At 38.9% G+C, this 15650-nt stretch overlaps 1 protein-coding gene across 1 annotated transcript in view; it reads right to left on the bottom strand.

Moving 5' to 3' along the window:
• The window catches only part of HTRA3 (HtrA serine peptidase 3), a 49294-nt gene that overhangs the window by 15759 nt on the left and 17885 nt on the right, over positions 1-15650 (bottom strand). The window contains exons 2-4 of the mRNA XM_001372576.5: positions 11454-11553; positions 5910-6132; positions 1813-2007 (exon numbers count right to left, since the gene is read on the bottom strand). Of these exons, the coding sequence (XP_001372613.1) occupies positions 1813-2007; positions 5910-6132; positions 11454-11553 (518 nt within the window). The remainder of the gene's footprint in view (positions 1-1812; positions 2008-5909; positions 6133-11453; positions 11554-15650) is intronic.

Consider the following 15650-nt stretch of genomic DNA (forward strand, 5'->3'; position numbering starts at 1 on the left):
GGATTTTTATTCATGTAGAAACTCTGTGAAGGTTCAAAGATGCAATATTGAGTTCCCTGTCACAGGAGGTATGTGAATGAAAGCATCTTGTCTCTGTTTTCTTAATTAAGTAATATATTTTAAAAAATCTCTCTCATCCCCTTCCCTAAGCCAACTTTAAACACTGCAGCTACCAATCATTCATTTATCCTAAGGTGGGTTGGGAGGGTAGAATTTAGACACTGATTTGTCTTGGATCAAAAGCTCTGAACCACATTTTTTACAAAGAACACGTCATCTACAAAACTAAACATTCAAATAAGAACAAAAGGAAGGATTGTAGATAAACTGAATTTCTGCTATGTAGAATTAGTTTTTTAAAGGTGTGTATATTTATCATACCTCTCATGAAGTTTTTGTTTTGTTCTTTTAAACTTCAGAAACACCCTGACAGCTCTGCATTCATTTTTTCCTCTGGATCAGTAAGCACTCACTTTTTCACAAGTACATAAATGCTCCTGATCTGGGTGGTGGTTAAGCCTTAGGAACACTTTGGTAAGAAACATCCATCCATCATTCTCTCCCTATACCCATGAGGAAAAAGGTTGACGCTTTCTGGATCCCAAGGTAGGAGGCATCTTCCCAGCTGAACTAACAAGTCTAATTTAGCAGTCAATGCCAAAAATAATGATGACGATCTTTTCATGTTAATTTTCTATACTAAACTGCAATGAAACCATCTTTCTGCTCAGATCAGCCCACATCTGGAATATTACGTTCAATTCTGGGCATGACATCCTGGGAAGGACATTGACATATTGGGTTAAGTACAGGCGAGGGTGACCAGGATTCAGAGGGAAATGGAAATTATGGCATATGATGACGAGTTAAAGGAAGTAAAGAAGTTTAATCTGGTTTCTTAGGGGACACATGAAAGGTGTCTTTATATATTTGACAGATTGCCTTGCAGAAGAGGGAGGGATAGTTACCCTCCAAAGGGGCCAGTAAGTAGATGATAATATAAGAAAGAACTTTTTAGGCATTAAAGCTATAAAATGGACTTCCTCCTTCCCTATGTGGTGAGTTTCACAGGACTCCGGAATGTCCAAGGAGATGGAGGGTTGTTTGTTAGAGATGTTGTTGTATGGGGAAGGTGAACTGAAGTCTCTTATTCATCTACTTACTCACTTGGTTTCATCATCTGTAGAATGAGGATAATAATCGCTGACCTATGTACGTGACCGTGTGTAGGTCATAAAATGAAGAAGCCAGTTTATTTGGAATATGTCCCTATCCACGTTCCCAAAGGATTGTGTACCATTTCATAACATTACTCCTTTTGAAAAGATAGTCATTTAATTCATTCTTAGACTCAAAGCCTTAATAAATTTGAAACTTGAAGCAACTGGACCAAATAAGTTTGGCAGAGCCATAATTTCAGGTGATGTGACTGGTACTTTCCCCCAGGGTGCTGAATTTAGAGGGCACTGACAGTGCTATCAGCCCTTTAGCTTCCTAATCTATTAAATGGGAATACTAACAGCACTTTACCTCTAGGATATGGTATAATACTTGTAAAGCTCTTATCAAAGTCCCTAGAATAGCAAATAAAATAAAAATGTTATTTATTATTATTAAAGTGCTGAGTACTGTGCAGGCACATAGTAGGTGATTAATAAATGTTTGTTTTCCTCCCACCCCACCCACTTCATCTCAGATATGCAGAAACTAGCCCATTTGCAAATTATTCTGGCCACCATAATGATTTTGGACAGCTCAAATACAGCCATTAGCATAAGATGCCATGTTATCAGGGTTAAGGGCATGACTTACATTGATGATGGCGTCAGTTTGAATGTAGTCCATGTCAGAATCCTTAAGACCCAATTCCTTTCCATCTCGCTGGGCTGTGCTGACAATCCCTGTTGTGACTGTGTTTTGTAAGGCAAAAGGACTCCCAATGGCCACCACAAATTCTCCTGGCCTCAGATCTGTGGAATGCCCCAGCAGTAAGACAGGTAGTTTTTTCTAAAGAGAAAATTGAATAAAGGAAAATGAACACTAGAATTCATTTATTCATTCAGTACATGGGCCAGATTTCTTAGGAAGAGAATAATGTTCCTTTTTAATTGTACCAATGTAGGGGGCTCCCAATGAAAGGGCCATCTTTCCCATGGACCTTTCCCAAAGGTCCATCAACCAAAGCTCTGCATCTTATAGTCTTCAGAATATTGCCTCGGGATATGGATGGATAAAAGCCACTTAATTGGTGCCATATATAAGGAAAGCAGGATTTGAACCCAGTTTTTTCCTGACCTGAGGTTCTGCTTTCTTTTTTTAAATTTTTATTGACTATATCAAAATTCCCACATAGCTCCTTCCCTCTCCTCTCAGCATCACTTGACAAATATATATGTGTGTGTGTGTGTGTGTGTGTGTGTGTGTGTGTGTGTAAACTCTTTTGTTTCTATTGATCAATTCTTTCTCTGGAGGTAGACATTCACAAGTCACTCTTCAAACATTAGTTCTATAGCTATATTCATAATTCCATGTAGCCCTTTTCATGTCTTTTTTTTTAATTAACCAGCTGAGGACAGTTAGGTTGCTCACTGGATAGAGAGGCAGGTCTATAGAAGGGTGGTTCATAAAAATCTGGCTTCAGATATTTCGTAGCTGTGTGACCCTGGGCAAGTCACCTAAACCCAATTGCCTAACCCTTGCTACTCTTCTGCCTTAAAACCGATACTTAATATTATATAGAAAATATAGATATTTAGATTATATAGAAGGTAAAGATTTTAAAACTAAGTAAATTAATAAAAATTAAAATTAACCCGTTTGCCATTTCTTATGACACAATAGTAGTCTATCATAATCATATGCCAAAATTTATTCAGCCATTTCCCAAATGATGGGCATCCCCTCAGTTTCCAGTTTTTTCATGCCACAAAAAAGAGAGCTACAATAAATATTTTAGAACATATAAGTCCTTGTCCCTTTCCCCTGATCTCCTTGGGAAGCCATGCACTTTCAAAGAAAGGCAAAGGTAATACACATTTGCCCATTAATATTAATAGAAACAATAATAACACAATATTGTTGGCATCCAGATAAGAATAAAAACTAACATTTATACAGCATTATAGCATTTGCAAAGTACTTTACATATATTTTTTATTTGATCCTCAATCCTAGGAGGTAGGTACTATTATTACCCCATCTTTGCAGATGAGGAAACTAAGATAAACAGAGGTTAAGTGACTTGTTTACAGTCAAACAACTAGTAAGTGTCAGGAAGGATTTGAGTCCAAGTCTTCCTGATTCCAAGTCCATCATTCTATCCATAGCATCAGATACTTACATGGAGTTAGTATTATTTTGGAGTCAGGAGAAATCTGAGTCAAACCCTGCCTCTAACATTAAATAGCTACATAACCATGGGTGAGTAATTCCTTCACATCTGAATCTCAGTTTCCTTTTCTATAAAATGGCTACAATACTTTCACTCAATATCTTATGGAGAAAGTGTATTATAAATTTTAAGTGCTATGTAAATATGAGTTATTATTATTTATATGGCATTTGGTAAAGTGGTTTTGGGGGAAGTAATGTGGTATAATGGAAGGAGAACTGGCTTTGAAATCAGAAGATGTGAGCACAAAACCCACCTTTTCTATGTACTCTACTAGTATGACTTTGGACAGGGCTCTGGACCGTAGTTTTTTCCATGTATAAAATCCCTTCCTTCTCTTGATCAGCTACCCTATGATCATCACAACAGCCTTGTAGGTGAGGAAACTGAGGTCCAATGACTTGTCTGGAGTCATACAAATTAGGAACTGAGGTCAAGAGAGAGAACTTGCCCAAAGCAGGGCACACTCAGTCCCAAGTATGTCTAAAGCCTTCCTCCTCAAGAATCCTAAATCCCAGGGCTCCATCTAACTCACAGGACAACTCCCTCCTATGCCAGTTCTTGCCTCTACCCAGCCAGGATGAGGGAATGCAAACTAATTTAAGTTTGAACCTTAGCAAAACCTAATTATAGCACCAATCTATAAAAATCACGCAATGCATTCCAGAGCCAAATATAAACTGTTTCTGGATGAAAGACAGCCTAGTGGAATGGAAAGAACTTTGGTCTTTAGTTCCACTTCTCTTATTAATTCACTATATGACCTTGGGCAAATAATAGAATTTTAGGACTAGAAGAGGTTAGGTGTTTTCTAAGAACAATCTTTTACTTCAACACTCAAAAAAACCCAAACCAGTGTTCATATACTTGTCTCATTCCATCTTGGGCTTCCATTTCCTCCTTTTGGAAAATGAGAGAATTGGACTAAATATCCCTTAGGTCCCTTCTAGCCCTGAAATGGGACATCCTATGTTGGTACACTTCTCTTTGTGGAGACCGCAATTGTAAAAACCCAGATTTGCACAAAAAGTAAAGTGGCGAAGATTAGAGATTTTACAGAGATTTTCTTTTATGGATAAGACTCGTCATTGAAGTATCAAAAAGAAAGCACAAAGTTTCCCAGACGTTTTATGAAATTAGGACTAAAATTAGGCTAAGTGGGGCAGTAAGTAGAATGACAATGTCTGAGTACCAGCCTTGGAGTCAAGGAAACCTCATCTTCCAGAGTTCAAATCTGACTTCAGGCACTAACTAGTTGGGTGACCTTGGACAAGTCACTTAATCCTGTTTGCTTATTTCCCCTCTGTAAAAGGAATTGGAGAAGGAAATGGCAAAGCACTCCAGTATCTTTGCTAAGAAAATCCCACAAGGGGTCACGAAGAGCCAGACACAACTGAAAAACTAGTCAATTCCTCTGAGATTAAATGGGTTCAGAAACAAAACTTCTGTATATTTGGACAAGTTATTGCCCCACAATTTTCTAATTTGTACAATGACAGAATAAGGCAAGATAACTTCTAAGATCTCTTTGACTTATGATCCTACAGGTCCTAACTCTTTAACCACCCTACCCCCAATATTAAATGGAAACTGTAATACTCAGGGTCCTTTCTAGGTGGATTTGGTGAGATGAGAGGCCCTTTCAACTTTTTTATTTGATCATTCCAGATTTTATTAGAACTATTATTACTGGGGAGCAAATGCTTTGGTTGGCCTGTGAATTAGGAGACAGGGAGTCTATTTCCCAAAGTTTTAATTTCATGACATAAGTCTGTCTCTGAGCCTAAGATTGATATTTATAAAATAATATGTACTTATCCACACCCTCCCACAGGTTCTCTGGAGATCAAATTTTAATAGGTAAACAGGAAATTTAGCTGGAAAAAATTTTAGAGCTGAAAGGAACCTTAGAAATTATCCATTCAACCCCTTAATTTTATAAGAGAAAAATGAGGCTTTGCTTTCCTAATTGGTGACTCTACCCAGAAAGGACCTCAGACATACTTCCCTTCACCCTTGCCTGGTCTGAGCCTTTGGATTTCTCTTTTTCCTAGCCTGACACCCTAGGGAATATTTGTCCTGAGACCCCATTTCCCTGATTAGTGAATCCCTTCCTAAGACCACCATTTTGGAGGACCCTAGTCATGCTTCATCTTAATCTCAGTGGCACTTATTCTCATCTATCTCCCTTGTCTCTTTCTCTACCCACTTTCCTGCTCTCCATCTCTCCATCACACTTAGTCTTTCCTTAAAAGCTTGTAAGCTCTTTGAAGGCAAAGATTACCTTTTGCCTCTTTTGGTATCTTTTTTGGTAGCTTAATAAATGTTGATTGGTTGATAGAATATTGAACAGAGGGAGCTGGACTAGAATGCCTCCAAGTTCCCTTCTAGATCCAGATTTGTAGTCTAAGTTGCCTTTTATCTCTTGACATCCTATAAGCCTGCAGTGTCCCTGAGAAATTCAGGAATCAAGCCATTTTCTGCTGGATAGATGGAACTGCCTTCACTACCTACTTACCTTGGGATTGATCTTGATTGTGGCAATATCAGACTTCTTGTCAATGTCTTTAATCATTGCCTCATAGGTGTCTCCACTCTGCAGCTGAACCTTCAGCTGCTGTCGTCCAGAAATGGCATTGGTGCTTGACACTACGTGGGCATTGGTCACAATCAAGCCAGATTCTGAAATGATAAATCCGGATCCACTGGACAAGGGCACATTTCGACCAAAGAGAGGATGCCTGTGGCAAAGCAAGCACAAACAGGGACCTTTGTGGGTTGCCCAGCAGCAGTTGGGACTCTATACCCAAAGTTCTTCAACACATGGCATGTAGGCTTATAGATGGTCAGAGCTGGATGGGACCTTAAAACATAGTACATGGAAAACCAGAGTTGGATGGAACCTTAGAACATATAATGTGGAATTTCAGAGCTAGAAGAGGCTCTAGAACATAGTGTATAGAATGTTAGAACTAGAAAGGGCCCAGAGATTCTCTTGTTTAATGGTACCATTCTTCAGATGAGAAAAGGGCATAAATAACTTGCCCAAAGACACACAGATATTGAATATCATTTTTTTAAATAACCATTTGACCTTCTGTCTTAAGACTTAATACTAAGAATCTGTTCCAAGCAGAAGAATGGTAAGGACTAGGTAGTGGGGATTAAGTGACTTGCCCAGGGACACACAGTTATGAAGTGTCTGAGGTTGAATATCAAATATCAGATTCAGCTCTTTTGATGCCCATTCTAGTGCTCTTTCCCGTGGACCACAAAATCAAAAGTATTTATTAAACAGCTAACATGTGCCAGATTCTGTGCTAAGTGCTGAAAATACAAGGAAAGATAAGACAGCCAACCAAGCACCTGCCTTCAAGGAGCTTACAAGATAAAGGGGGAGACAACATGCAAACATCTATGGATAAACAAGACATATAGAGAATAATTCGGAGCTAATCTCAAAAGGAAGGCACTAGCTTTAAGTCCTCGTGAGAAATTTTTTAACTTAGGCAGTCTATTTCAATAGAGTGAATGATTGAAAGAACCAGGTTTCTTTAAGTTGTTGAGGAGAGGACCAAAGAGGGCTTGGGGAGCATGATGAGCGACTTTAGGTATTTGAAAGACTACCAAATGCAGCAGGAATGCTGATTGCCCCCTGAGGGAGGAATGGGTAGAAGTTACATGGAGGCTGATTTTTGGCTCAGGATAAAGAAGCTGTTCCCTAACCATGAGAGCGCTCTAGCAAAGGAACAGGCTACCTTGAGAGACAGGGAGTTCCCAGAGATGTCCCAGAAGCAGAACTATATGGGCTGCTCCTCTAGAGAGAATATTCTTCCATCAGGCAGTGAGCTGGATGAGAGGATGCCTGGGGTACTTTGCAACTCTAGGATTCTACAATCCCAGCACCTTAACCTCTTCTCTCTCACGTATTTACAAGACCAAATAATTGAATTTCAGAGTTTGATGTGGCTGTTTAATAAAAGGGTAATTAAACTAGATGGAACTCAGTCCTATGATGATTAAGTAATAAGTTGTTTACTTTCATGATATGAATTAATTCGTTAGTGCCCAAAACATGCCACTTAGACCAAATGGAGCCACCATATATCAAGTTAGATGCTTAGATCTGGAAAGATTATTTCTATGCAATGGGGATGTAACAAAGGTCTTGGTGTTAAGTCCAGATTCACAATTACTCTATTATGTGAACTCAGGAAAATCTCATCATCTCTTAATTTCTCCCTCTCCTAAAAAAGGAGGTGGGGGGGGTTGCTGAGGGCAGCTAGGTACCTCAGTGGATTGAGAGCCAGACCTAGAGATGGGAGGTCCTGGGTTCAAATATGGCCTCAGACACTTCCTGGTTATGTAGCAAGTCACCTCATCCTCATTGCCTAGTCCTCATCATTCTGCTTTGGAATAAATACACAATATTGATTCTAAGATGGAAGGGAAGGGTTTAAAATAAAAAGAGAGTTGCTAAAGACACTCATTACCTACAAGACCTTGAGCAAATGACTTAATCTCCCTGGGTCTCAGTTTCCTCATCTGTAAAATTCAGATGTTGACTAGATGGCCTCTGAGGTCTCTTATAGCTTGAGAGCTGTACTAACAGCCCTGCCAGCTGGCAGAAATTCTGATTTTGCTTCTGATATTCTGTGTTCTGCTCTTCCCTCAGTACTCTATGAGTCAGCACCAAGCCTTTTACATCTGTTGCCCTGTCTGTAACCTGTCAGCTCAGTAGCTTATCTGTCATTTTAAGCACCTGCAAATTTCTACTGATTATATTTGTTTTGTCTCACCTTTCAGACTGCAGACTCCAGAATGGGGAGGACTGTATTTATCTGTCTGTATATACCTCAGGCACCTATAGTAAATTCCATGAACTCTGTGAACATTCAATGAATGTTTGTTGACTGACCATTCTATTTTGTTTACTAGATTATTTTCATCAGCATGGTTCAGGCAAAGGGGCAATATCAGGTCATTTTGTCAGAGTGACCCAGTCAAAAGGGCAGTATCAGAGAATAAGGAGACTTAGTGTCCAATCTGCGCTCTGTCTCTGAGTTACCTTGAGCAAGGACCTCCCAGTGCCTCCATTTCTTTATTTGTAAATTTAGTTAATAATACTGTCCTGATGGAATTATTTTAAGGTTAAAATAAGATAATACATATGAAAATATTTCAAAAATGTAAAAGTAAATCATATTAACATCAGGTATTATTATTATTTCTAGTGAATTGGTTAACTCTATTTCTTTCTCTCTAAAATTTGCCCCACCTACCTCACAGGGTTGTTGTATGAAAGTCTTTTGTATAACTTTTGAGCGCATTTTGTTGTCTTTATTGTTGATTTCACTGATATAGTGAAGTTCCTGAGAGGAAACTCTCTATTAGTCTAGAATGGCAACTTTTTGGACTAAAGTCTTTTTCTCCTTGTTCCTGAATGCTTTCCAAATCCCTTTTATGTGCTGTCTTCCTCCATTAGAATTCAAGTTTTTTGAGGGGATCTATTTGTCCTATTTGTCTGTGAAAGAAACCTGTCAAGGACTTCTAAAATCTTTTGGTTCTTTGGCTGCATGACCTATCACCCTTCTAGACTAGATAAAACTTAAGTACCTGAATTTTAGAGATGTGACCATTTAATAAAAGGGTCTTTGTAATCAAGATTCTTTAGTCAGTAATTAAACTAAATGAGGCTCAGTCCCTTGATGATTAAAGAATAAGTTGTTTACCTTCTTGATGTAAATTAACTCTTTAGTGCCAAGAAAATGCCCCTAGTCCAAATGGAATAGCCATTTATCAAGTGAAACACTTAGGTGGGGGTAAAAGGTTCTGCTAAGCAACAGGATGTCATAAATCACTGCGTCTTATAGTGTCTTATTTTGTCATTATATCTTTCCTAGCACTGATCCCAGGATCTTGTACACTCTAAGTTATTTAACTTTTTTGAATTAGAAAAATGTTCTGCTAGCTCATTGAACAGAGAAACAATGGGTTGTTCCTTCAAACCAGTCTATCAGTTGGTATTTGTTGATAAATGCCCTCTACCATCTGGCCTTCAGCAACCTTTCCAGAGTTGTTCTACATGAATCTCTTTCATCATACTCTACTGTTCAATCGAATTTGATATCTTGCTGTTCTTCACCTGTGTCTTCCATCTTTCAGTCTCTGCCTTTGCACAGACTTCCCTTTAAGCTGGGAATGAATTCCTTTCTCATCTCTTCTTCTTAGATCTAATTTCCTTCAAAGCTCAGCTAAAATGCCACTTCCTACATGCCGCCTTTGGTCCTGAAACCCCCCAGCTGCTTGTGTCTCTTCCCACCCCAACCTTGTGTTTATCTTGAAAATATTTTGAATATGCTTATCTATGTAGTGATCAACTCCATCTTCCCCCCTCTCTCTTGCACATAGTAGGTATATATAAAATGTTTGCTGAATAATTGATTATCTCTATATGTAAGCTCCTGGTTCAAGAAATGTAGGGGCAGATAAAAAGGCTAATTTTTCACCACTTCAAGGAACTTGAGTCTCTTTAGGAGTTTGTGAACCATAAAAATGATAGTTTTTTTTCTAAAGCACAGATCTCCTTGTGTTGCTCTCTTGCTCAAAATCTTTCCATGGTTACATGTTATCCAAAGGATAGAATATAACTCCTGAGACCAACATATAAGGACCCTCATAATATGGCTCCAGCCTGCCTTTCTAGTTTTATTTCACATTACTCATTTTCATGAGTTCTATTCTAGTCAACCAAGTGACTTAGATGTTCCCTAAACTTGTCCTGTCTTCTTTTACTCCTTTCACATTCACACAGAAATGCTTTTACTCCTCAGAGGCAGAAATTCTGGAATTAGAGAACTTGGAATCAGATCCTGCCATTGACATTTACAACATGTGTGAATTTGGGCAAGTCACTTGATTTTTCTGTGCCTCAGGTTCCTCATGTGAAAATAAGTGACTTAGATTAGAAGACCTCTGAGGTCTCTTCCTCTTCCTCTTCCAATCCTAAATTTATGATTTTTATCTCTACCTGTTGAAATCATTTGTCTTCCTTTAAGACCCAGGTAATAAGCTCTATAAATTTTATCCTGCCCCTCTATTCCTACCTCAATTAAATGGGATTTATCTTTCTTTCTACTTTCCTAGATCACTTTGTTGGGTTCTCTCTCCTGGGTCCCTTTTACACAAGTAGGGAACTCGTGTATTATCCTGTGAAGATACAAAAGTGGTTTACCATTTCCTTATCCAGGTAATTTTACAAATGAGGAAACTGAAATAAATAGGGTTAAGGGACTTGTCCAGGGTCACACAGCTGGTAACTGTCTAAGGGCAGATTTGAACTCAAGAAGATAAGTCTTCCTGATTCTAAGTCTGGTACTCTATCTTACTGCACTAGCTATCGTCTACCAACAAACTCTAAACTCATCACACCAATAAACTCTTGGAGGGCACAGAATAATTTTGCTTATTGAAAAATGTCTTTATATCTCTTAAGCTTGGCAGAGAGCCAGGCATATAATAAATGCTTAGTAAATTTTTTTAAATCCTTATCTTCTGTCTTAGAATCAATACTGAGTACCAAAGCAGAAGAGTGGTAAGGGCTAGGCAATGGGGGTTAAGTGACTTGTCCAGGGTCCTACGCCTAGGAAGTGTCTGAGACCAATTTGAACCCAGGACTTCCCATTGCCAGACCTGGTTCTCTATCTATGGAGCTGCCCCTTAATAAACATTTATTGAAATGAAGGGACCTCTTGACCCGGAAGAGTGCTTAGAAGTTGGATTAATGGAGAGAGAACCAGAAAGAGCATCTGATTATGAGAGGTCAGAATGAGCAAAAGTTTGGAGGCTAAGAAGGATGAGAATATAGGGATAGGAGGTGAAAGGGAGAGGAGAGGGGAGGAACATGGAAAGAATGGTCCTGGTAGGGATGGAGAGTTTATGTTTAATTTCCATCAAAGGAATCATTGCCAAAGGAAACATAGAAAGTTGACAGGCGGACGAAGATTGGGGTGGGATGGGGAGGAGAAGTTGAGTGGCAAAAGCCCAAGTAAGAATCACTTACCTCAGAAAAAGTTCAATGTGAACCACAGCAGGGGCGATCTTTTCCACTACGTCCGCGATGAAGTTAAACTTGTACCTCGGGCTGGTGAACTGTTGGTGACCTATACTAGCAGAAAGAATTGGGCATGTTAACAAAAAGTTACAACTTGCCTCATCTACCTGGAGAAAAAAAATAAAGAGAGCTGAGAGAGCTGAACTCTTCATGGTTTTGCTTCCATCAATTTTATGACTGTCATGACAAAGACCTCTCTTCTGTGACTTCTCCGTAAGCAAAACAGATGTGCAAATCCAGGATTGCTAGACAGATCATTCAGAGAGGAGAGGGACTATTGACTATTGCCTTTTCAAATGACCTTTTTTTTTTACTAAAAAAGAGGAATCATGAGCAATCCTGACTAATTTAGACTCCACTGGTAGGCTTAAAATTAATGAGTTAATTAAAAAAATTTACAATGAATTTCCTGGAACATGTAGACTAGCATTCTGATTCTAGCTCAGTTCACTTACCATCTGTGTGACTATGAGCAAGTTACCCTCTTTGAGCCTCAGTTTATACTCAGAGGCGCTTTTCAACCCTAAATCCAGCATCATTCTATGGCATCTATTATGTAACAATAACTGATATTTACACAGCGATTTTTAAGGTTTACAAAGTGCCTTCCATATTTTATCACATTTGATCCTCATGATATCCCTGGGAGGCATGCATTATTATTGTTTTCATTTTTACAGAGAAAGGAAATTGAGGCAGCTGGGGGCTGTGACTTGCCCAGGGTCACACAGTGTCTGATTTGAATCCAGGTTTATTTTTAAAGTTAGCATTTTATTCATTGGTATGACTTAGCTGCCTTAAAAAGAGGTTTACTTGCGTTATACGCCTACAAGTACCTTGGAAACAATGTGTGTACTATGAACCAAAATGGAGTAGTAGACAGAGTACTAGGCTTGGGGTCAGGATGACCTGGGTTCCAATCTTTGCACATATTACTTTATTATTTGGGGACTTAGTATCCTCACCTGTAAAACGGGGCTATAGGCAGTAGAGGTCAATGGATAAAGCACTGAAAAGGAAGAGCTGAGTTCAAATCCAGCCTCAGAATCATCCCACCCGTGTTATTTTGGGCAAGTCACTTAACCTTTGTCTCCTTCAGTTTCCCCATCTGTAAAATGTGAGTAAAAATAGCACCTACCTCCTAAGGATGTGATGAGGATTATATGAGTTAATCTTCACAAATCATAAAGCTCTAAATAAATGCTAGCTATGATAATCTACTGCTCAAACGAGTTGTGAGGATTTATAAACTGAACAAATTTTAGACTCAGGAGTTATGATAATGTTTCTGACCTTTGGACCTATAACCTTCACTTTAAAATCTAGATTTATGATTTATATATGATTAAACCAAAGACTAGTATAAAGTATAACAAAGACTCAGAATAAGAACAAGTATAACCCCAAACACCTTGAACTTGAAAAAGAAATTTTTGGGCAAGCCCTCATTTCTAAGCCTATGGAACTCACTCTAAAAATAATCAGCAAATATCTGTCAAGCCTTTACTAAGAGGCAGCTTAGTACTATGGATAGAACACTGACTCTGGAGTCCAAATCCCAATTCAGATGTTGTCTCTCCCTGTTACCTTGGGTTCTTCACTGAACCATTATGAGCTTTATTTTCTTAATCTATAAAATGGGGGGGGGGTGGACCATAAACATTTATTATGTGCCAGGGACTGTGCTAAGCTCTGGGTTTATAAAAAGAGACAAAAGATAATCCCTGCACTCAAAGAGTTTATGATCTAATGGAGGAGACAACATGTGAAAACATATGTACAAATAAGTTATATGTAGAATAAATAGGAAATAACTAACAGAAGGAAGGCACTGGGATTAAGAAAAGTGGAGAAGGCTTCCTGGAGAAGGCAAGATTATAGTTGGGACTTAAAGGAAGCCAGGGGTGTGAGTGGTCAGAGAAAATTCCAGTCAGGATAGTCAGAGAGAATGTTGGAATGGAGAGATGGAGTGTCTTGTTTGTGGAGCATCCAGTGTCACTGGATTGAAGAGTACATGGCAGGGAGAAATGTGGAGGAAGACTGGAAAAGTAGAAGGAAGTTAGGTTATAAAGGGCTTTGGATGCCAAATTGAGGATTTTTGTAAATATCTGGAGGCAATGGGGAGCCACTAGAGTTTATTGATTAATGATTATTATTGATATTAAACCAGCACTTGGGGAAAATCATGGTGGTAGTTGAATGGTGAATGGACTGGAGTGGAGAAAGAGGCTTGAGGCATGCTGACCCACCAGCAGCTATTTCAATCTTCCCAGCAAGAGGTGATAAGAGCCTATACTGGAGCAATATCATTGTCAGAGGAGAAAAGGAAGGGTACATTCCAGAAATGCTGCAAGCCTTGGCATATGGATATGGGACTGAGAGATTGTGAGCAATCTAGAATGATTCCTAGGTTATGAGCCTGAGGGACTGGGAGGAGGATGCTGCTCTTTGCAGCAATAGAGTTGAATGGTAGGAGAAGGGGAAGGTTTAGGAAGAAAAATAATTAGTTCTGTTTTGAACATATCGAGTTTGAGATATATGCTGGACATTGTCTGGGATGTCTAAAAGAGAGTTGGAGATGCAAGGTTGGAAGTCAGCAGAGAAACTGGAGCAAGACAGGTAGATTTGAGAATCATTAGCATAGAGATGGTCATTTAATCCATGGGAGCTGATGAGATCACCAAGGACTCTGTGGAGAGATTTGATGGAGTCCACAAGGAGAAAATGCCATCTTTATTTTCACTAATCTCTAACTGAAATTTAGCAATTCCTTCAGTTGTCCAAGGTTACTATGATGATGATGAGTTCATGCATAGACTTCATCAGACTGTCAAAGGGGTCAACCATCCAAAAAAGATTTCAAAAAACCCTTGCCTAGATGGTCTCTGAGACCTCTTCCAGCTCTAAATCCAAAATTCCATGATCCTACTATATGCTGAGTGTTGCCCAAAGGGATAAATGAAGAAGTTAATTAAGTAGGTGGTATAGAATTCCAATCAAATTTCTGGCATGGTTTCTGTTGGGAAAGCATGTTTCAACTAAGGAATGTTTATCTTGCTGTTAGGGCAGTAGAAAGAATGTTAGACTTGGGGACAAGAGACCCAAGTTTGAATTCTGACTTTAATATGTACTAGCTGTGCAACTCAGCCTCAGTTTCCTTATTTGCAAAATGGGAATGCTGTCCATACTACCTGCCACCTGCAGGTCCTGATGAAAAGCACTTTGTAAATCTTAAAAGTGCAATGTTAAACATAAGTTATGACTAATGAGAAGCTTTTAATTTGCCTCAGCCCAGTTTTTGCCAAGAGTTCATGAACTCTGATGAAGCTTTTTGGATGGATTGAATTTCACTCACAGTCAGCAAACAAGCCAAAGGCATTTGAGAAATGACTGGCTTTTTTCTTCTTTCTTCAATTACTTGCATGTGCCAGAATCTCCCACTTAGATGTGAGGGTATCGACTTAATTTGGAACAAACAAGGCTTGGTATTTGCCTTGAAAGGCTTCAGTTTTGTAAAAAATATTCATAAACTGGCCCCACCAAAAGGAAAAAAATAAAACAAAAAATTTTATTGGAATTCATTCTACCAGCAAACTCCTGGCACGAAAGATGAAGCCCAGTGCTCAAAATTAGCCTTGATAAGCTAGCTGCAGTGTAGGCAATCTCAGAGCTGGACAAGACCTCAGAAGTCATTTCATGATAAATGATTGAGTTTCAACCTAGGTTTTGAAGTTCCTAGTTTGCTTAGCAGATAGAAGGTTAGGCCTGGAATCAAGAAGACTTGAGTTCAAATTTGGCCTCAGAGTCCTATTCACTGTGTGACTGTTTAACCATGTTTGCCTCAGTTTCCTCATATGTCAAATGAGCTGGAGAAGGAAATAACAAACCACTGTGCCAAGAAAACTCTGTAAACAATATAGTCCACACAATCAGAGTCAGACACAACTGAAGAAGTAAACAACAACAAAAATTTAAGTTCTGTTCCTGGTTCTACCTCTTATTACCAGTGTTAGTTTGGGTAAAGAAACTTAATCATTCAGGGACTCAGAGACTGGACTAGCTAATTGTTAAATTCGAGTCTAACTCTAAATCTTTTCTGAATCTAGGATTCAGAAAAGAATCAACTCCCCCAACAACAAGAAGTCA

Source organism: Monodelphis domestica, chromosome 6 (genome assembly GCF_027887165.1).
Source record: "Monodelphis domestica isolate mMonDom1 chromosome 6, mMonDom1.pri, whole genome shotgun sequence".
Lineage (NCBI taxonomy): Eukaryota > Metazoa > Chordata > Mammalia > Didelphimorphia > Didelphidae > Monodelphis > Monodelphis domestica.